This window comes from Procambarus clarkii, chromosome 89 (assembly GCF_040958095.1).
Source record: "Procambarus clarkii isolate CNS0578487 chromosome 89, FALCON_Pclarkii_2.0, whole genome shotgun sequence".
In the NCBI taxonomy this organism is placed as follows: domain Eukaryota; kingdom Metazoa; phylum Arthropoda; class Malacostraca; order Decapoda; family Cambaridae; genus Procambarus; species Procambarus clarkii.
The window spans coordinates 14,595,067-14,616,691 of NC_091238.1; the positions used below are offsets into that span (position 1 = coordinate 14,595,067).

At 36.7% G+C, this 21,625-nt stretch overlaps 1 protein-coding gene across 6 annotated transcripts; it reads left to right on the forward strand.

Moving 5' to 3' along the window:
* The first annotated feature begins 780 nt into the window (after positions 1–780).
* LOC123773313 (deoxyribonuclease TATDN1) lies at positions 781–15,970 on the forward strand. 6 transcript variants are annotated; one of them, XM_045766924.2, is made up of 7 exons: positions 799–891; positions 1,836–1,894; positions 8,692–8,871; positions 10,943–11,135; positions 11,690–11,893; positions 13,787–13,990; positions 15,795–15,970. In XM_045766924.2, exons 2-7 carry the CDS (start codon positions 1,855–1,857, stop codon positions 15,898–15,900), a joined length of 927 nt encoding a protein of 308 aa, XP_045622880.1. In that variant the 5' UTR covers positions 799–891; positions 1,836–1,854; the 3' UTR covers positions 15,901–15,970. The 6 variants fall into 6 exon arrangements, with proteins under 6 accessions (XP_045622883.1, XP_045622880.1, XP_045622878.2 ...); XM_045766925.2 differs by having other exon boundaries at positions 844–934; XM_045766927.2 differs by lacking the exon at positions 1,836–1,894 and having other exon boundaries at positions 781–891.
* The last annotated feature ends 5,655 nt before the right edge of the window (positions 15,971–21,625 follow it).

Sequence of the window (21,625 nt, forward strand, 5' to 3'; positions counted from 1 at the left end):
GTATGTACCTTACCTAAATAAAAATTATTATTATTATTATTATTATTATTATTATTATTATTATTATTATTATTATTATTATTATTATTATTATTTTACATCAGTACAGTAAATGTTTTAAGTAGCGAACGCATACTAACGAATAACGATTAGTATAGACCAACACTATTGTTCTATGAAGTCGATTTAACTTCCAGACATGTATTTTTCAATAAGTCTTAAATATTTTCTGGCTAGTTATGTTAGATATTATTAGAAATACGTATTCTACTTGTTAATATAATAAACTAAATTTGCGATCATTTAAGGAGAGAAGTGCGACGACTGGATCACTGTGTAGGATACAAGACACTCTGTACATTGACAACATCGCACACTAATATTTTTACCACTTCGGACACCAGCTTTCGACGTTTCGCAAATGTGTACGTGTTCCATATTAAAACAACACTATAATGCTATTAACAATTAAAATCTTCTATTTAACAGGCATATAGTTATTAAATAAAGTTTAGTGATGTAATAGACATAATCTGGAGTACAATGTACCTCTTAATATATGTTATGTACTCTCGCAACCCAATGTACCTTCTTGTATATAAATAAATAGATTTCAACTGTAAGGGGGTATGATTTGCACCTTGTTATTCTAATAATGGATAAATAATTCTAATAATGGAAGCGCTAATTATATGAACAAGTGCCATGTATTTATTCAGACGAGAACTACAGCGAACACAAACCAGCGCATATACGAACGGAATGGTTTGTATGTACAAACTTCTCAGTGAACGAAGTTGTTTCTAGCCCGGTATCCGAAATTGCAGTATACGACTTGACCAGTCCCCCCATTTCTAGCCCACCAGGGAATCGTTTCCGGGATCCCCGATTGTGAGTCGAGAACTTAGTTATGAGGGGCAAGAGGAAACAGCAGGTGTTACACATGATACATCAAAGTGTAGCCTGGCATGACAGGATAATAATAATAATAATAATTATTATATTTATTCAAAAGAATGTGTATACGAAGAACATATGAGTAATGTACAATTGTAGAGACAGGAGTTACACATCCCAATGAAGCCACCATTACGCAAAGTGTTTCATGCGAAACTTAAAATAAATTGTCACATCGAGTGTTCACCAACCTGTACAGAAGTTGCATGCAAATTTTGTCAACTTGAGTGTGGATCACTTCTGACCCAAAATGCTGCATTAACAGATTTTAAACCTCAAACTAATTTTTTTTGGACTCCCTATTCACAAATACATCCATTCAACAACATAATCATACCATTTTGGCATACTTGTGTTAATCCGGTGATTTTCCAGAATTTGTATGGCTATCATCAAGCTAGTTATGCAGGCATGCCATAGGGAAAAGGTTGCAGATTCAGTTCTTTGGCAGTACAGTATAGTCTAAGGGCTTTGGCAACATTTCCTTAGACCTGATGCACATGTTCATCTAGCAGTAAATATGTACCTGAGAGTTAAACAACTGTTGTTTCCTGCATCATGGGAAACGTCAGTAATTGGCCTAAGGGAAATATCGACAAGCTTAACAGGCTTCCAATTCCCTACAATGGAAAACTGTAAACCATTTCTATTCTCATTTGTGTTGGCTTCACTTGTACATCACCAATATTTGAAATGTCTCTTCAAGTTTCTTTTATTGTTGTCATAATTTTGTGATATTCAAGCTATTTAACAATTTAACATTTTTAGATTTGTCTTTTACTTCATTAGTGGATATGTAACGAAGGAAACCTTTTCATCATTAAGAATGATAAAGAAAAGTAATAATTTTTCCTTTTCACCCACCTTCTCCCTCCCAGAACTGCTACAGAAAGCTGTATGATATCAAAAATGGCTAATCTGACTCGCCGATTTATTGGTAAGTAGTTGTTAACACAGGTTTTCATGTCAAGAGTTTTCGAAAGAGAAGCTATTTTTGAACTAACTGTTTTTGTTTCTCCCAGAGCTATCAGCTAGGGTTCACCCCAGATGCTGTACAGATGCCAGGCACTCTGTGACCTACACTTTACAGTGCCTGAATCTTTTCAAATTGTCTTGCTTTGTGATCGAGGAGCAGAACCGGAGGAGAGTACTGTACTCTCAATCCTACACCAGATTGGCTGCTGTATAAAGTAAAAATGGTGCTACATAGTCTCCCTGGCTTGGTGCCTTCTTTTAATAGTTACTTTATAAAGTAAAAGTGCAGAAACAAGTAATTTAATACTTGTTTAAACAATAATTAGTCACCAGAGAAAGCATTTACTGTTTTGCAAATTGCTTCTGTTCTAGAGTAAAGTCACCAGTTAATCTACTGGACACTATTTTTTTATCGACAAATTTAAGGTTATATTTGATTTATTTTTGTCACTTTTGTTTTAGGCAGGTATATGGACTTTAAAATCAGGTAAATCACCTAGATTTTAAATCCAGGTAAATTCAGGTAAATTGTTGAATAATACTGAAGTAAACATATTGAAAGATGCATCATGGGTAACAAAGTATGTCCAGAGAGCTGTTATTCAGTTGATTTCCTTTAATGTTATCCTTACCCACTGGAGCACATGCACTTACAAATACATTTCAGTACAGTACCTATGATGCTTTGAAGCCAACATATTCTTGGAGTAACACACACACTCATAACTCAACATGTTCTCCCTCATTCTCTCATGTTAACAAAGTCAACTATTGTGGAGTTCATTTCCGCCTCAATTGGTGTATGGTAGAAGTGTGGCCATCAAGAGATTGCAGGGAGAGATTTTCGTGAATTAAATATGATATCCCATACCGGGGTGCTAAGGCTCCTATAACAAAAATTCCCCCAATGTGTGTGTTAGCTTTGGTGGTACAGTAGCATCCTTGTAGGAACTTCAATTTGTCTTGTTTATCTTTTCCAGAATATCTTAAAGTTCTAAGATTATGACTGTCAAAGTAATAAATCATTGACAACAATAAGGTGGCCTGTGGTGCAGTGATTAGTACAGTTATCTCACTGTTGTTTGTACCCAAGTTTGAGTCCCAAGCAATGCAAGATATCTGGATACTTTTCATTACATCTGATGCCGCTGTTCACCTAGCAGTAAATGGATACATACCTAGGACTTTGGCAACTGATGTGGGTTTCATCCTTGGGAAGATTAGTACTGTAGTAGGCCTAGGGAAGCCTCGATAAGCCTAACTGGCTTCCTGTCTCCAGCAGTGGAAAACCTATAGTTGTTACTCTTAAAAAGTCTTGAATGTGTGTTTAGAGCGTAAAAGCTAATAGCAACATATCTTGGCAGGTAGGAACAATGCTCTGGATGAAGACAAAATTGAGGCACTTGGAGAAGGGACTCATGATGCACCACCAGTTAACCACTTGGATGTGGTTAACTACAGTCCCTCTTCCCCTTCCACAGTACTGAAATATCAAAAGCAGTGTCCTGCAAAACAGCAACATTCTGGGATTAATGCTTCTCCCTTTATTCACAGTCAACACTTGCCTCAGATAGTGCCATTATCATACCATTCTGTACATACCAGCCCACATACATCTTCATCATGTTTGCATAGAGCTGTCAGTACACCATTGGCTCAATTGTATTCCACTGAAATTGAGATACGTGACTCGAATAACTCAAGAGCAGAGGTACCTCAGGATAATAAATTAGGCACATCTACAGTAATAGAGTGTCCAGACCTTTGTTCATTAAATAATAAAGCAATGATGCTACAGTATTCTCACAGTGAAGTAGCTAAGTCAGACAAATCTCTTGAAAATGGACAACATTATACAAAGATAAATGAACACTGGACAAAAAACCTAAGGAAAAGAAAGAAAAACCTTGGCTGGGCATACACTTCACAAAAAGGTAAAGACATTAAAGCCAAAATATACAAGCCAATCCTGCAGTGTTGCAGTTTTAAATGTTTTCAGAATTTTAGCTCTGACTGTCAAAAACATATATTCTCCAAGTTTTGGAATATGGGTGACTGGAATAAGCAAACCAAGTTTTTATGGGATTATATTAATATTGAAAAAGCTGCTAGGCAAAAAGCCAATTCAGCTTCTAGGCGAGTTCATACCAGGCAGTTTTACTTGCCCAATTTACAAAGTGATAAGTCCAAAGTTTGTAAGAAAATGTTTCTGGCTGTGCTACAGATATCAAATGGGAGACTAAATTATGCACTCAATCAGAAATTAGTAGCCAGACCGAGTGAGCTGCCCAAAGATAAGAGAGGTCTTAACACACCCACCAACAAAACGTCTGAAGCCGCTATGAATGTAGCCAAAATGTATATTCACTCATTACCTCATAATGAAGTTTATCAGGAAAAAAAGGCAAAGAGTTCTGTTCTTCTGGGAGTAACTACTAAGAAAACTTATGCTGTATATACCAAATTTTGTGTAGAAGCAGGAAAGCCAATAGTTAGTATTAAAGTATTTAGGAAGCTGTTGCCAACAAGCAGAAGAAAAATTACTATAAATGAATCTTTAGTACCTAAACAAGCAAATGAAGCAGGCAACAGTCAGTATGCAGTCGAAGTTGAAAATACACAGTTCGAAGAAAGCTACAAATTGTCTGAGAAAAATACTGTGCTGAGTTATAAGGACATGCAGACAGAGACAACTACATGTTTTGAAATGATCAGAAGACAGACGTCATCACAAGTGACAGATTCTGCATCTTCAAATACACATCATGCAAAAGTTCCACAACATGCAGATAATCACCTAGAAGGAAGGAAGCAGGAGGGTAAGTTAAGTATTCGCAAAATACGTAAACAACTTCGTAATGAAGGAAAGAGCTATGTGGCTCAATCAGGTAAAATTGTTTGGGGAAAGGAATTTTTACCACAGTATACCTGCTGCATTAGTAAATGCCATCTGCTTATACCAGTGGAACAACAAGAAATTTTATTTAGACAGTATTGGTCATTGGGTACATGGAACCTTCAAACAGAGTTTCTTTGGAATCATATAGAGGTCAATGACACAAAAACAAAAACCTCCCTAAAATCAGAATCACGTCGTATTCATACCAGAACATTTTTACTGCCTAACTTTAAAGGTGAAAGGAAAAAGGTTTGTAAGGGCCTCTTTTGCTCGACACTTCAAGTATCAAATGGTAGACTGTCCAGGGCAATTAGTCAAAAAGGGATTAATCCAGCAAATGTTCCTCAAGATAAGCGTGGAAAAACTTCTCTGCACACAACTTCTCGAGAGGATTCAGCATTCATGAAGAGTCAGATTAAACAGTTAGTGCAACAGCAAGAGGGTCATTCTGTCATATCCAGGAGTTATAAATCACTGTTAGGTATGACAGTTAAGAATGCCCATGAAACATACAGTAATTCATGCATACAGACTGGAAGAAAGTCTCTTTGCTATACAGTATTCTGCCAAGCCGTCCACAAAGAGCTGGAGGTGTCTGCAAGCAGAAGCTGCTCATCATCTTGCCTTCAGTGACTAACATGGTCAGAACTACTGTTGTACAGTGGCAGGTATTGCTTATTATTCTTGTTTTTGTCAGATGCCAATAATAGGTTCTTTATATAAAGATTGCTGTATCATACCTGTAAATTGTAAGATATATTTTTATTTCTTCAAATGTGGTGTATCAATGTGGCTGTGTCCTTTGCCATCTGTCTTTTAATATTTGGTTTTCACTAAGAATATATTTCATCTTTGATTTTAGGGTCATTAAGTCAAAAAACAAGTTCACAGTAGTGTGTGTGTGTGTGTGTGTGTGTCTTGCTTCCTGTGGCAGGGAATTAAAATAATGTTTACAACAGGCATGTCAAATATGCGGCCCTTTGCAAGCACACCTGTAGCCCGCACATTACTGCACAATTAACTGATCTTAATTTGAAATTACAAAGTAAAAACAAACTCATAACTCAGTTGTATGATTACATCAAGTACAGTACTTCATTACAAAACTAAACTTATGGAAGTCACAGTTGTCAAATGAAAATTTAGTTAAAATATATTTTCTCGCACGGAAAGTCGGTTAACTTAGACTGCGGAAGTAAACAAGAAAGATTTGAAGTGGACTTATTTTATATTGTAAAAGTTTCCACTGGAACAGTTGATCTAGCTAAATAAATGAGTTCCAGTAAACAGTACAGTAATATGCTATTAATTTTCCTAAGTGCATGCTGCCGCAAAGGAGGCTATCCGCACTTGTCCCATTTTGCACAACGGTGTTCCTTATTTCGACTTCTACTCAGTTATTCATTCCTCAATTTGTACCCGTTAGCAGGATCACTGGTCTTCTGTTACTGGTAACAAGCTGCATGCTCTTAAGGGTAGTGTTCCCCATGGCCTTCCTCCTACCACCATAACCAGCAGTGGGAAATGGTTCTGGGGAGGTTACATATTGCCCATACCCATTTAACTCACAGGGACTTAATGGAGCGCTGCCTACTACCAACTACTAACCTTTCCTAGGCTAGCAGGCCACAACAGTTGCCTAACTCCCAGATGCGTATTAACTGCTATGTGAACAGAGGTACTGTACTGCCGAAGAAAATCAAACCGGAGATATTTTAGCTGTCATTTAGTACTGACATTGATGGTCATCTCAGTTGCCTGTGACATGCCTCTTGTTGAGTCCACGGTATCATCCTGCCACATGCGGGCAGCATGTGTTGATGGTGGATGTTGACTTCAACCAGACGTCTTGGCTACGTCCGGTAGGAGAAACAATATATAAAACTCATCAACACACCACATCCAGTTCTAACACCATACACTAATTCAATGATCTTCACTCTTTCATACTCATGTTCATTCTAGTTATGTGCCTTTACCACCAACATTCATTTCCATCTGCTGACTCATTGCAAATATGCCACCAGACCATATGTAGGCCTGCACCCACCAGTGCTGGATTATGGTTTCCTATAGTCAGGGACATGAAGCCTGCTAGATTCATTGAGGTTCTCCTAGGCCAACTATTATTAATCTTTCCCAGGATGTAACCCCACATCAGTTTCCAAACTACAGAGCACCTCTTTTCTGCTAGGTGAACAGAGGCATCAGGTGAAAGGAAACATTTTCAAAACATTTCTGTCCTTCTTGGGAATTGAACATACAATAGTACACATATTTATACTCCTGTAATTATGAGAGAAATGGATAACATTCCTATTTATCTGGATACAGGGTGTTCAGGATGCCATAGTACAGCAACCATTCTTTTGTAATTTAACTTTTTTCAATTTATTTCATAAGTTTTACAGTAAACCTAATATAACTACTGTATTTAAGTCCATTAAAAATGTCAATACTTCAATATTAAGTGTTTGGAGACTTTACTTTCATATGCATTAGAGAACTTTGGGGGCAGTCTTATCAAGGGCCTCCTATGTGACCAGTTTCTCTCTTGCTCTTCTTATTGCCTGCTCACTCAGGTTCCTTTTCAGGGCTCTGTGGCACAACCTATTTTTATGATTATTGGATCTTGGCAACTTTACATCTTGGGTCTTTTCCATGTCTTGTCCTGTTCCCTGTATGCGTAGCAAGTGTAGTGTAAATTCCAGTTGTTCCTAATTTTTTAGGGCTGTATGGGATTACCTTCTGAGGCTCTGTTCCTTAATTTTTGTTCCATGTTCCTTTGAGTTTAGCCACGGTGTTAAGAGTTTTCCCCTGGGTTGTCCATTTGTGTATGTTTCATATTTCTTATAGAGCCAATGACCCACGCATTTTAGTGATCTTGACAGCAATTTGATCATCCAGGTCTACAACAAATATATAAACATATAAACCCTATGTTTCTGGCATGTTAATAGGATGCTCATGACCTGTTACCTTCCTGCTTTCCTTCATCTGTGTTGGCACTGTCTTACATGAGACTGCCTGACTGGTGTATGATGTTCATCTTTCATTGGTTCCAGGTTCTGAGGTACAGTACTGGATATGCCTATCGTAGATTTTGTTTGCAATTCAGTGTCAAACATTACTTGAAGGGAGGTCTAATGTTGTGTAATGTTCCTCAAATTATTTGAATGGTGATACACTTCGAAAGTGGGCAGATCTCTGATCCAAACATGCTCCATAACCCATTGAGAAGGTAGGACACTATCTACTGTAGGCCAGGTGGGCCTAAATAATCACAAGGAATCTGACATGTTAGCTCATGCCGGTGACCCAAGTTCAGGGAAGCTGCTGTTTTGTTTTATTTTTTTACAGTGATAGCATATTCTGTACAGTATTCCAGAAAACTAAATTAATTTCTTAGTTCCATCACTTTGTTGTATCTAAATTTCAACATTATATTCAGTTTATTTTTATGGAACCATGTGCAGAAATGAATTTATAAACTTCGAAAGGCACTTCGATATTCATCAGACATGTTATTTGTCAATCATAGTTGATCAATTCCAACCAGTGTCATCCTTGCTTGTAATAAAATTGTTCATGCACCTTTAACCATATCCCTCACTCTAAGAAATTATTATTTTGAATGTAAATTTGGGACCTGTGTTTTAGGTGGTTTCCATACGTAAATTGAGATAAATTTCACAAATTCTTTTCCCAGAGAATGTTGCAAGCTAGTATCAGTATTATGTATGTTCACTGGAGTATGTGATATTCATCTTATCAAAAATACTTGAATTATTATTCTTAAAGATTATTTCATATATTCACCCCCAACCAAGGATTGTGTATGAAGCATGTGTCTTTTACAGACATTGGTGCAAATCTGACTGATGATATGTACCAGGGAGTTTATCATGGAAGCAAGAAACATGTAGCGGACTTAGATGACGTTCTGAAGCGAGCATGGGAAGCAGGATTAAGCAAAATGATAATTACGGGAACTAGTCTCTCAGACAGCAAGACAGCCTTAGAACTTGCCAAAAGCAATGGTAAATATCACAGAATATATTTAGATATGGTAACTTTTCAGCATAAATGCAGGCATGGTGCATGTGCCTCATCCCTAGATGAGTTTAATATACAGTATCTGAATTTAAATTGCAAAGTGAGGTTTGATAGACATTTTACAATACCAGTAAGTTCATGATGAACAATCTTTGCTTCACTGAGCATTGTTTCATTGATTTTCTTTTATACTAATACGTACAGTACTGTAAATACAAAGTATAGGGTGAACATTTTGTCACAAATAATCTTCATTGCACAATATAACACTTAAGTAAACAGTATACCGTATTTGCCGGCATATAAGACGCCCCTTTTTTTATTTTTAAATGTATAAAAAAATTGCCCTGTGTCTAATGTGACCAAATTACGGATGTGAGACCGAGCGCCGTAGGCTTGGGAGCCAGACGAGCATGCTGGATTAGTTCACTAGGCATAAAAATTTTTGCTAATGATAAAATATTGAAAACAAGCCAAATTAATACAGTAAATTGTGTTACTAATAATAAAATATTGAAAACAAGCCGAGTTATCACAGTCTGTTATCACAAACTTATGAAAAATGGCTTACGATACGTTGGCAGTTATGAAGGAAGCTCACATCATCTCATCACCTTACCCAGCATAGTAGTAGTAGGCATCCATCAGTCTCAGGAGACTATGGTGTTGCACTCTGGTTGTCGGTCTGGAGTGGCCTCACCAGGGTGCAAAGCATGGGTAGGTTGATATGGAGAAGAAACTGTTACCCAGGCAGCAGGTCCCCACCTCTCCATGGCGCCGAAAGTCTCCAATGGAAAGGCAAATGCCAATACGATTGGTTCCAGTGCCGTCGCAGGAACTGTAAGTTCCAGGGTTAACCTCGAAGTTAGTGAAAAAGGGCACAGGGATCTCCAAACCCGGAAACCACCGTGGACAGGGCTGGAGAAGAACCACCCCATCTAGGGTATGAATGACTCCAGCCTCCTGAAGCACAGCCTGGGCTGCACGACCCTCGAGAGGCAGACGTCCCCGTCCCGCACCTACGGGTACCAGACAGTGATCGTCACAGCCCTCTTTCACCCGAGGCCGGCTTCCTTCAAGACCAAACAGAAGGAAGAGTGATAATTATTAAATGCAACCCACATCTGATATGTCATGCATTATTTAATGACTGTGTTACCTTTATGAAAGATTTATTCATTATCTACATGAAAATGCTCCTAGAAATTTGAAAGGAATGTTAAACTTTCATCTGCCTGTCTGCCATTTGCATTGGGTGAATGACAATAAAACCAAGTTACAGATCTGCTCCTGTGCCAGGTAAGTTGACTATGGGCTCATCATAACCTGTGCTACATTACTTGCTTTTGTTCAGAGTAGTTGAATCTCAAAGAAAAAAAACAATAAAACCAGAGCGCTGTGATGGTGCGCCATCACTGGGTGCACCGCCCCGATGGCCTGTTGCGGCAACACAATACATCACATACAGAAATACAGTACAAGTTTCACCACCTGTATAGCAATTCTCTTGCCCAAAATATGAACAACTATACAACTGATCTTAGAGGAAGTAAGAGTTGGGGTACAAAAACCACTTTAAAATATCTTTCAATAAATGTATGATGAAACGTGCTAAAATAGCTTTTCCTCAAAATATCCTTGTAAAATAGGGATGTGTCTTATACAAGGGTGCATCTTCTACGCCGGCAAATGTGATATTTTCTTTAAAGATAGGTACAGTAAATAATTCCACTTCTTTGGCATAACTTTATCACTGGATGAAGTCATTAATAGTAAAAAAATACTCTCATTAAGCAATTTGTAAGAATAATTTAGAACAAATGTTTGTAATTCTCAAGCAAAATGTACTGGCATTAAGAGCAAAACATTTAATTAAACTGCAATTCATTTCAAGTTTCAATACCAACAACTCTAATTTGTATACAATGTATATGACACCATACATTATATTCAGGATGTATGCAGCATCTACCATTAGGCAATTGGAAAGTGACTTAATTTATGACAGAAGTGCAAATGTTAACGTGATTTATATAAACAATTTGAATCCCTCAGGACAGCTGTATAGTACAGTCGGATGCCACCCAACCCGCTGTGACGAATTTGAAAAGGATGGCACTGACCCAGATACTTATCTAGAGAACCTATTACAACTGGCTTTAGATAACAGAGACAATGTGATTGCCATTGGCGAGTGTGGCTTGGACTATGATCGTACACAGTTCTGTGCTCCAGATATTCAAAAAAAGTAAGGCATTTGGTGTTTTGGTTATTCCTCTTAAAGTTATCTATTTGTGTAATTACCCTGTATTACATTCCCTACTTCTCACTGATACTATTTTTACACTCTACTGTATCTCCTGAGCTTATAAAAAATTATTTTAGTGTATAGATTCTGATGTGTTTCTTGTCTGCATTCGATGAAATGCAATTTGAGGCAACTTAAGATATATACAGTATCAGAATGGACTTGGGTGGTAAATTTTTTCTGCACATTTTCTTGTTCATCATTTTTGCCATCCTTAGATGAGTTACTTATTATATATCAGCATTTCCAGTACAGTACATGTATCTTAGTTTCATCATTGGTTTCACATCTCTTGTTTAAAAATTTGTTTACACTGGCCACTACTAGCCAGACTATTCATGTGCAAGGTGTTTTGTGTTATGTGTAGTTTGTGGCCTTTGTGCATCGCATATTGGAAAGTTTGCCTTTGTAAATATTGTTCACGATTGGAAAAGGCAGAAATGTAATGGAAAAATGCAAATTTCTAAGTACTGTACTATAATCTAATCTTTCAGATATTTTGAAAAACAAATTAATCTGGCAGAAGTAACAGGATTACCCATGTTCTTGCACTGTCGAAATTCTGCCGCTGATCTTGTGAAGATATTGACTGCTCACCGAGAGAAGCTCGTTGGTGGGGTCGTACACTCTTTTGACGGCACAAAAGAGGAAGCTCAGCAGATTTTAGATTTAGATCTATTTATTGGATTAAATGGCTGGTAATTAATTTATTGTTAATTTATTATGTTCATGTTTGTAAATAATGCCTGTATGTTTAAAAATTAAGATTGTTACCTTTGTATCTATGAAATGTCAGTACAGTACAGTGGAACCTCAATAAGAATGGATCATGATTGAAGAGAACCCATTGTGGAACTGATTGAATTTGCTCCCCGAAATCTTGATTATCTGAATCAGGGAGTCCCAGATGATCAAGGCAGCCTCAACAAACTAGACAAACTTGGAAGAACAATTATTTTTCTTATTTGTATTCAAAATGCATTACGTATTTATATACAGTACATATTATTTGTGTGTCAATCATTTACAGAAAGAAAACCCTGTAGAAGTTTGGATACAAGGCAAAAATCTTGACTACATGGTTGAGGTTTCTATTCACAGTCTCAGTTAGACCATTCTCTAGAGGTTTCACTGTAGCTTGCTCTGAAGACATACATGTGTGTGTGAAGAGTAACGTAAATCATGTTACTGTAATACAGTAACATGATTTTAGTATTTAGTAGATTTATTTTAGATTTATTTTAGTTTAGTAGATTTTAGTACAGTATTAGCAAAGATTATGTGAAAGATTAGAGTCTATAAATTTAATGAGCACCACATTTAATATTGAGTTTTGAAATACTGTAGTGTACTTAATAATGCACTTTTACATATTAAAGGTCATATGCAACCATTATGAAAATTTTTGGAACTAAAATATAACATGATTTGTCAGATTTGAGGAAAAAATAATCATTTGATTTCAAAAGTAAAAATGCACTTTTTAATATTTTTAGCAAGGAGTGTGAAGTTATAATATTCTATGATAATGTCCCAATTTAAAACTAACTCATGACTTCAAAATAACATCACAGTCTGCCCCTTTGTCAACAAATAATTTGACACCAATGCACTCAAGTCAATTGCATATAGCAACAGTGACAGACTCTAAATTAGTAAGCTTTGTAAACAAATCCCGGTAATTAATGAAAATGCAGTTATGTGCTTGCGTGTATCTACTTTTCCTTATGAGATTGTTTGCAGAACAATCGCCCAGGAAAAGGAAAATATAGTAATGTACACTGTGGGCTTTATTTTGATACCTTATTAACAGGAAACTGTACCAAATAGAAATGAAAATGTGACTGTTGGGAGAAAAACATAAATTGCAGATAATACTCTTATCTGCTGACTGTAAACCATAATAATCGAATTCCTTTTATTTTTAAATTGGTCAATACAGAGGCAAAACTTCCCTGCTCAGACTGCATTACCTTGGGAAAAATCTTCCCAAGTACAAATGTAAAACTCCAGAGATGGTTCTTGATACCTATAAGACTAGAGATAATATAGAATACATGGTGGGGGGCTGGCAGCCCATAAGACAAGATGGCTGTGTAATGGAGAAAAAAAAGGTTATATGTCTAATCTTAAAAATTACAAAAACATTGTGACTGTATTTGCATACTGTAGTTCAATTAATGTACCACTATCGAGTTGGTCAGTGCCTTCAAAATACAGTACAGTACAATATACCTAAGTACTGCAAGGTGAGTGTATTATATGCAACCCAAGGCAAGTTGGAGTTTGTAATCAGCTGCAAAGATATATGCCAGTAATTGATTTACTACTAGGGACTTGTAATCATAGGTGAAAAGAGGCATTGCGTGAAAGAAAATGTGCCCAAGATCGTCTGTCCTGTCACAGGAACTAAATCCAGGACCAATAATATCTGCTCAGACTAAAAAAATTGAATATACAGTACTGTTCAATATTGCATTATAAGGGAAATTAAATTGTTGGTTGCTTATGGCCTTTAAACTTTAACATTTCGAGTCAATTTAATGTATTTTGATTTAGAAATTAGCATCGATTTAACACATTGTCAACAGTTCCTTAAAGACCGAAGAAAACCTGCTAGTGGCAGCATCGATCCCATCAGAGCGCCTCATGATTGAAACAGATTGTCCCTGGTGTGAAATTCGACCTACTCATGCTGGTCATAAGCATGTGAAAACAACTTTTCCAACAAAAAAGAAGGAGAAATGGGAGTCTGGAGTTATGGTCAAAAGCAGGAATGAACCAAACTGCATAGTGTAAGAAACTTTTTATTTTTATTTTTTTGATGTCTCAAAATGTATGGGCCTCATTTGCTATTTGTTTGTCATGTGGATTTTGATGTTTAGTGTTCTTGAATTAATTTGTATAGCCGGTATGAGATTTCCGATGTCAGCAGTAACGAAGTCCTATTTGTCTGTAAGCTTTGTCAGGCTTTAGTTTCGTAGCTGGTAGTGTATAATGTCAAGGTTCTTAGTGCTTAACAAATAAATTGATGGCCTGGAGAGGCTACTTACTATGATAAAGTGAAGGCAAAAAAAAAAAAGGAAAAAATTAAAATCTTTCTCAATGCTTTCATCATCATACTTTGAACTCCACATGGCAACAGACCGAGGTATATCCACAAACAACAGGCAAGGCTTCTTGGCCAACAAATCGTAGCTGTTTAGCCATGTTCACCCAGCAGTAATTAGGGACCTCATTGCAACTGATGGGTAGATCATGTTCCATGAAAATTGGCAGGGTAACAATTAAAATAAGCTGTGAATAGCTGCAAAGCCTGGTAACAAGAGTTAGTCATAAGCCATCTGCTCCTGCACTCCTCTTGCTTGTATTGTCATTGATTTTATATAAGAAACTTGAAGTATATATGATGTGGGTATTGTCATACAGTCACCATTAATAGTCACCAAAGATCTCTAAACCTTATGCATGTGTTGGCATATTCACAGAGCTTAAGGCCTTTTTATTACACATCACAACTATCTGCTTTACTTGCCTATAAATATTACTAGGCCATAGTTACCATGCGTTGTAAGGCTAAGAAATTCTAATAGTCCCCCACTATCAGTTGATGGATGTTAAAATTGCCTGAATATCAATATAAAAACATCTGGTTATCATGATTAGTAGAAATAGGTGTATAAATATTCAAAGTAAAGCAAATTGGATACAGTACTTAAGTAGGATTCATAACTAAAACTATTAGTAATAAGACAGTTAATGTTATTTATTTTCCAGCTCTTATCTTGCCGCTGTTAAGGCCCCATTTATATTATGCACTTAACCTTTAGGTATCAAATGAACATAAATTTTCAAGACAGTAAACAAGGATGACAAAGGTAATCTCAGGCATTAGCAGCTACTCATATGAAGACATTTTAAACAAGCATAATTTGCATTTTCTAAAAGTGAAGAATAAATGGGGACATGATTGAAATATACAAATATATGAACACGAAAACATGAAACAAGAAATACCATTAGGTAAGTTAAGATTGAGAAAAGACCTGGCTAAATATTGGATGGAAACTGGATTTTTGTTTTGTGGAAGAATTCTGAAGTAAAATAACAAATATGGTGTTGCTGGATTGATTTTGATTTGCGTAAGTTGATTAATTGTTCCAAATGTAGGTTAAGACAAACAAGAGAGGGATTTAAATAGCTTTCCCTATTCTTATGTTCCTTAGTGTTCCCAGTTGTTAATGAATGATTTTGCAATATTTGTCTAATCAATAATTAACTCGGTACCCTTACACAGTCATTCATTTCCTACTACCACCCTTCTCGGATGGTTGCCGCCTCTGACTGAGATGGCTCCCATGATCCTGACATGATAGGGTGCCGTATGTTTTTGAATTGGTGCCTCACTCCTGTCATTTCCACTGCAACCCAAGCAAATAATGGGTTTGTTTCCAATGTCACCCATAAGTTTTATCTCCATGATAGACAATGTCCCCAGTCCACCTTCTAATATTAAGTTGTTTGCAAATGGTATCAAAACTTTAATATATTTTTCTCTTTGTTTATAAAAGTTCCTGTTGTATTTTTCTTTTATTACAGCCAAGTCTTGGAGGTTTTAGCAGCAGTAAGAAATGAAGATCCGGACCAGCTAGCTGATATTCTTTACAAGAATACTACTAAACTTTTCTTTCCATTAGAAGCTTAGTAATGCACAGGTCACTGGTTAATTCATGCTACTGTACTTTCAAAAGTCTTAATAAAGAAAATTAGGTCAATATGTTATTGTTATTTGATTCCTGTGAGGATGTTATATGTTCATATTCCCCTTCATCTTGATATAAACTGTACAAATATGTTAATATTTATTATATTACAGCCTTTTGGCGGACTTCATATGCTGCCTTAATATTTGCCTAATGACAGGCACAACGTACTGAACACCAAGGCATAGGGAATTTCTTCAGTTCTTATGTTAAAGGCACAGATTTTAATTCTATCCAAAGCTCTCGGAAAAACAAACATGAGCAGTACTGTATCATTTAAATATGTATTCCAACGGGGATTGTTTTGTGGTGGTGAGGGCTCATGTGCTCTGTTAACCTGGAGGACAGTTGAATATAGCTTATGAAGTCTCTCTTGTGGCCAAAGTTTGAAGGGCAGTTGAGTGTTATTTTAAAATTCATTGGGTGTTTGGGTAGGAGCCAGATGAAATGTACCCATTTGCCTTGTTAATGATTTTGGATCATGCTTATTTAATTAGTACAGTAGTAGCTTGGATCTGGAACCTGGACCAAACAGGGCTACTGTGATAAGACAGATGGTACTCAGTCAACTTCCCACAACGTTGCGTTTGCTGTAAATATTGACGACTCCATAGAACCTATTCTCAATCAAAACTTCTTCAAAATCTTACCCTGAACCTATTCTCTGATCTTTCCACTAGACACCTCTCCTACTCTACCATATCTAGGCCTAGAGGGATCATTTGTGATAAGATTGACATTGCATTCACAAATGACACTTTCCCAGTTCCAAACCTTTCAGGGGAGGAAGAATAAAGAAAGGGAATATAAAGAGCATGGATTGCATAGGTGGAAGAGGAAAGTGTTGTGCAGGAAAGTTGAGAAAGAAGATGGTCACCTATGTGTTGAAGTGAGTGGCATACAAAAGAGGGACAGGGGACAGTCTAAAAACTCGACACTTGTAATCAACAGCATGCTGGTATACATGTACTGGATGTACATTGTGAAGATTACAGCCCGACCATCTTGACCGTCTCTCATTAATAAATGGGGCACCTGTATGAATAGGTAGAAACCCTTAACTCAACTTGCTCACTGGAATGGTTATTATCCCAGCTCACATCTTTTTTTAGTAATACAGACTGGGTGACATTAAACGATATTTTGGGGTGCCAAAGATATAAAATTTTACATGCCAGTACATACTCATTCCCTCTGTGGTAAATGCACTAGAAACCTTAATATTGCTAAGGGTATGCTTAGGGGTGCCTTCTCACCATGCCCTGTGGCTGGAGGGATTGGTGCCCTGAAGCTACATAAACACCCTATACACCCCCGAAGTGGCAAGGGGAGTTTGGGGACAAAAAAAAAATGAGCCATTTATAGACGAAATCTCCTTATGAATATCATCGGAGTACAATGGTATGTCAAACTTGTTTTGTATCTGCGGGAAATTCAGTTATAGCACCACTTTTCTTCTGACCATCTCAAACTGGATTATTAGGCCCAACTACTACAATGTATTAATTATCGATATTTTCACCCAGATGTTGAAAATATAACCATTGTAAATCGTAACAATCGATTTTTGCCCATTATGTTTACTCGCAAATATGTCTCTATTTTCATTGTTCTGTTCCAATACTGTACACACACAAAATGGAATATACAAGGATTCATAATACTTAAAAACAATAAATAAATTTTATTTGATATACTGTATATGTAGCCATCTTCATGAAATGTTAAAGTACCTACCTACCTTGAGGTGCTTCCGGGGCTTAGTGTCCCCGCGGCCCGGTCGTCGACCAGGCCTCCTCCCTGTACTGTACAAGTAATGAACTTACAAATGTACATTTTGGAAATAATTATTTTTAAATCAAATTCCTCTAAAAGGCAACCTAGTACTACTGTACAGCTCTTTAATTTAATATACCCCTTTATCCCACAAAATTTTCAAGGAACTTACCACCTAACCTCAGCTCATAGCACTGGTCAGTGCAGTCGACTCTCAACTGAAAGATCCCAGGTTCAGTTTCCATGCAGGACAAGATATTAGGCCACATTTCATTACACCTGATGGATCTGTTCACCTAGCAGTAAATAGGTACCTGGGAGTTACTCAACTGTTATGCATTACATCCTGGTAATGGTCAATTGCTGGCCTAGGGGAAAGGGACAAGGATCGTGAAAACTATAACAGGATTCATGTTACAGACAGTGGTAAACTGGGAGGCCAAGTTAAGACCATTCTAGTGCATTATTCTCATATTGGATAAAGAATTTATCGGCCAAAAAAAGGATTTTGGGGCTACATTTATAGGTAGGACAATAGAAAAGTACAAAATTGTATAAAATAGTTACTTATTGCTCATAAACAATGGCGTTAAGATTATAATTATCATTTTAATTATTTATGTGAAAAGAAATACATACCATCCTGTGGGTAGTAGTGCACAAGGTTACAGTGGCACATAATGGGTTCAGGGACTGACCCCCAAAATTCGCTTAGCTAAGCAAGTTACCTCGGGAGAAGAGAATGAATGATTACCAGTGAATGATCCTATTGTTCCTGGTTAGGTCAAAATACTGTAATGTAGAAGATTTGGCTACATACAATAATAATAATAATAATTTTTATTTAGGTAAAGGTACATACATAAAGAGATTTTACAAAGTTTGTTGGCTTTATAGATAGAGCTAGTACATACAATGCCTAAAGCCACTATTACGCAAAGCGTTTCGGGCAGGAAAAAACACTAATGACTAAAGCTTAAAACTAACGGGTAAAAAGAATAAAATGTGTTGAGTACAAATAAAAATAGAGGTAAAAGAGGGGGGAACATTGTTGAAAAAGCAGCACAAATTCAATTACAAATTATTACAGAAAATTACATTCAAACAGCGTTGAATTGAAAAACAAAAAACATACATGGGTTGACAACAGAGGGGTAAGGTAGGTTACAGGGAATTTATTAGGTATAGCTTCGTTTTTAACTTAAACTGGTTGAGAGAGGTACAGTCTTTAACAAAGATCTACTCTAAAAGTGGTGACTAGAATACCCAGACCAAGGAACATTGTTGATTTTGATTGTTGCAGTGTTTTCCAATGTATATAATCTTGTTAAGTTACAGTGTTGGAGTGATTTGACAGACTATTGACAAAGGTCAAATGAGAAACATTGGAGATATAGGATATTAAGCAGCTGCAATAAGGGTGGTCATATAAATTATTTTTAACTGTATATTTTAAGGCCTTATCAACACTTCTTCCTTACTGACCACCAGTTGAGTGTGGAGAAGCAATTTGATCTGCTTATGACTGTTAGAATCTGTGACCACTGTTGTTTCCACTACAGTACAGTACACAGTTGAACCAATTACAGTATATTGCAATTAAATGTCCACCAATCTTATGTACTGTATAGTATAACATTCCACAATTACCTAACATTACATTGATTCTAGAACTCTGAGAAAAATTTAAAGAATTTAGATTTTAATTATGTTAATTAAACGCCACCGGAAGCAACGCGACAAGAATTGAAAGCTTCCGTTCGTCGATGGCGTAGAGGCGATGTTGCTCTAACCGCTCAGGACAATACAAATGATTATCGGTGAAAAGACAGGAGATGCGAGTTTAGTGGCCAATTTCGGTACAAAGGGTAACTCTCCTTGTGAAGAGCCAATCACCGGCCACTTCTACTGATGGCTGTCTGCAGCTCTCTCAACCATAGTAAGCTAATGAAGTTTCTTAACTACACGAGATATGCACCAATCCTTAATGTTTTCTGATTAAACAGGTTGTTTCGTTATTTATTTTATATTTCAATTTGAAAATCAACTACTGTATTGTGATGCCGAAAGGTTGGAGTGAACATTTGTAGGCTCATAATATGTATCAACAGCTACACAATTCAAATAAAGGCACAAGATCAATATACAAAAACTGTATTCATATATAAATGTACTTTTATAATCGAGTTAGTGTATATCAAAGTTTTCAGTACATTATTTACGTAAAACAGCCATTAGAGCATAACAGATAATCATCATCATCATCCATCATCATCATCATCTTGATGGTAGGTGCAGTTTGCATGACGGGTTCATCCTGCCGATGACTTGCAATCATGTTAAGAGACGCGTCACCGAGGAGCCTCAGTGTTCAGAATGACAAGGTTTGGACATTTTGGTTTGTTTTTTGTGTTAAGATACAGGAGAAGCGACTAAAAATAGGCGTGTGTGTTAGGGGAGAGACTTGACACAGTGTAGGGCGGGAGCTGGATATTATGTGTGTGTGTGTGTGTGTGTGTATGGCGTCAGGTGATTGTCGTTGCTCTTGCGGCGAAGTATTTGTTTTCTTGCTGTGGATGGCGCGAGGTAATACGCTCAGGTCAAATGTGATCAAATTTGTTGGTTGACTGGAGATATTAAACCAGTGCTTTGACTATTTGAAATTGTATATGTAATAGGAGGTCACCTCCTAATATAATCTCGATGTTGAAAGGTATTTTAAGGGCGATAAGTACTGGTTTGAAGTTTACTATGGCACTATGATGTCGGAAACAGTGAAGAAGGTGATGATTTATAGAAATCCGTACAGTTGTGGCTGGAGTGAACAGTTGTTCAATTGTAGCTAGAATGAACAGGTGTACGATCGTGGCTGGAGTGAACAGGTGTACAGTTGTGACTGGAAGGAACAGGTGTACAGCCATAGGAAAAATCTGTAAATTACAATTAAAGTGGTGAGACTTATGTTGGCAAAAACATATTTGACCTAAAATTCGATTACCTGACGAAGGGAAAGAGGTACAGCAGCTTCAAGGACAATTTGTAATCAATGCCAATTTCTGGATCTTACTATAATTCCCGTGAAGCAGTGAGAAACAATGTCGTTTTCCTTCAATTGAATATAAACTTTAAAAGCCTATTGATCCAGATAAACAGAAATGTCAATGTTCCTTCTGCAGACTTTGATGCCCTGATAAGACTCAAAGATATTGTAAAAAAAAAAAAAAAGTTTATGGACTACTTCTGAGTTTGAATTGAGAATATTAAGTTGGTTAAAAGAAAACTAGTCTTCCGAGGACAGACAAATATTGGGAACGCCCCGTCAGACACTATAGCAATAGATGTGTGTGAGCTTTATAAAGAGAGCTCATCAGCCGTGCATAAAATATTCATAACCTGAGAACAAAGGTTGTACAAGCCATTGTCTGCGTCTTTGAAAAACAATATTCAAGATTGCCTTGAGTGCAAGTTTCGTGACGAAACCGGAAGCGTGTATAGCCGTGTTTGTTTTGTGCTTGTGTATTTTGTTTTTTTAGGGGAGGGGAGGAGATAGGGATAGAAAGTGGCATAGTAATTGAAATTGAAATAAGTTTATTGAGGTAAAATACACACAAAGGGATGAGGTAGCTCAAACTATTCTCATCCCGTTCAGTACATTTATTTATTTATTTTATTTATTTATTTATATACAAGAAGGTACATTGGGTTTGTGAGAATACATAGCATAGTACAGTAATTGCACTCATGTAAAGCCACTAGTACGCGCAGCATTTCGGGCAGGTCCTTAATCTAACAGATAATTTTAAGTAGGTAAATTCTATCAGAATTAATAAAATGATAACAAATACATTGCAATACATACATGTACATACAGTACATCGTGTTAATACATAC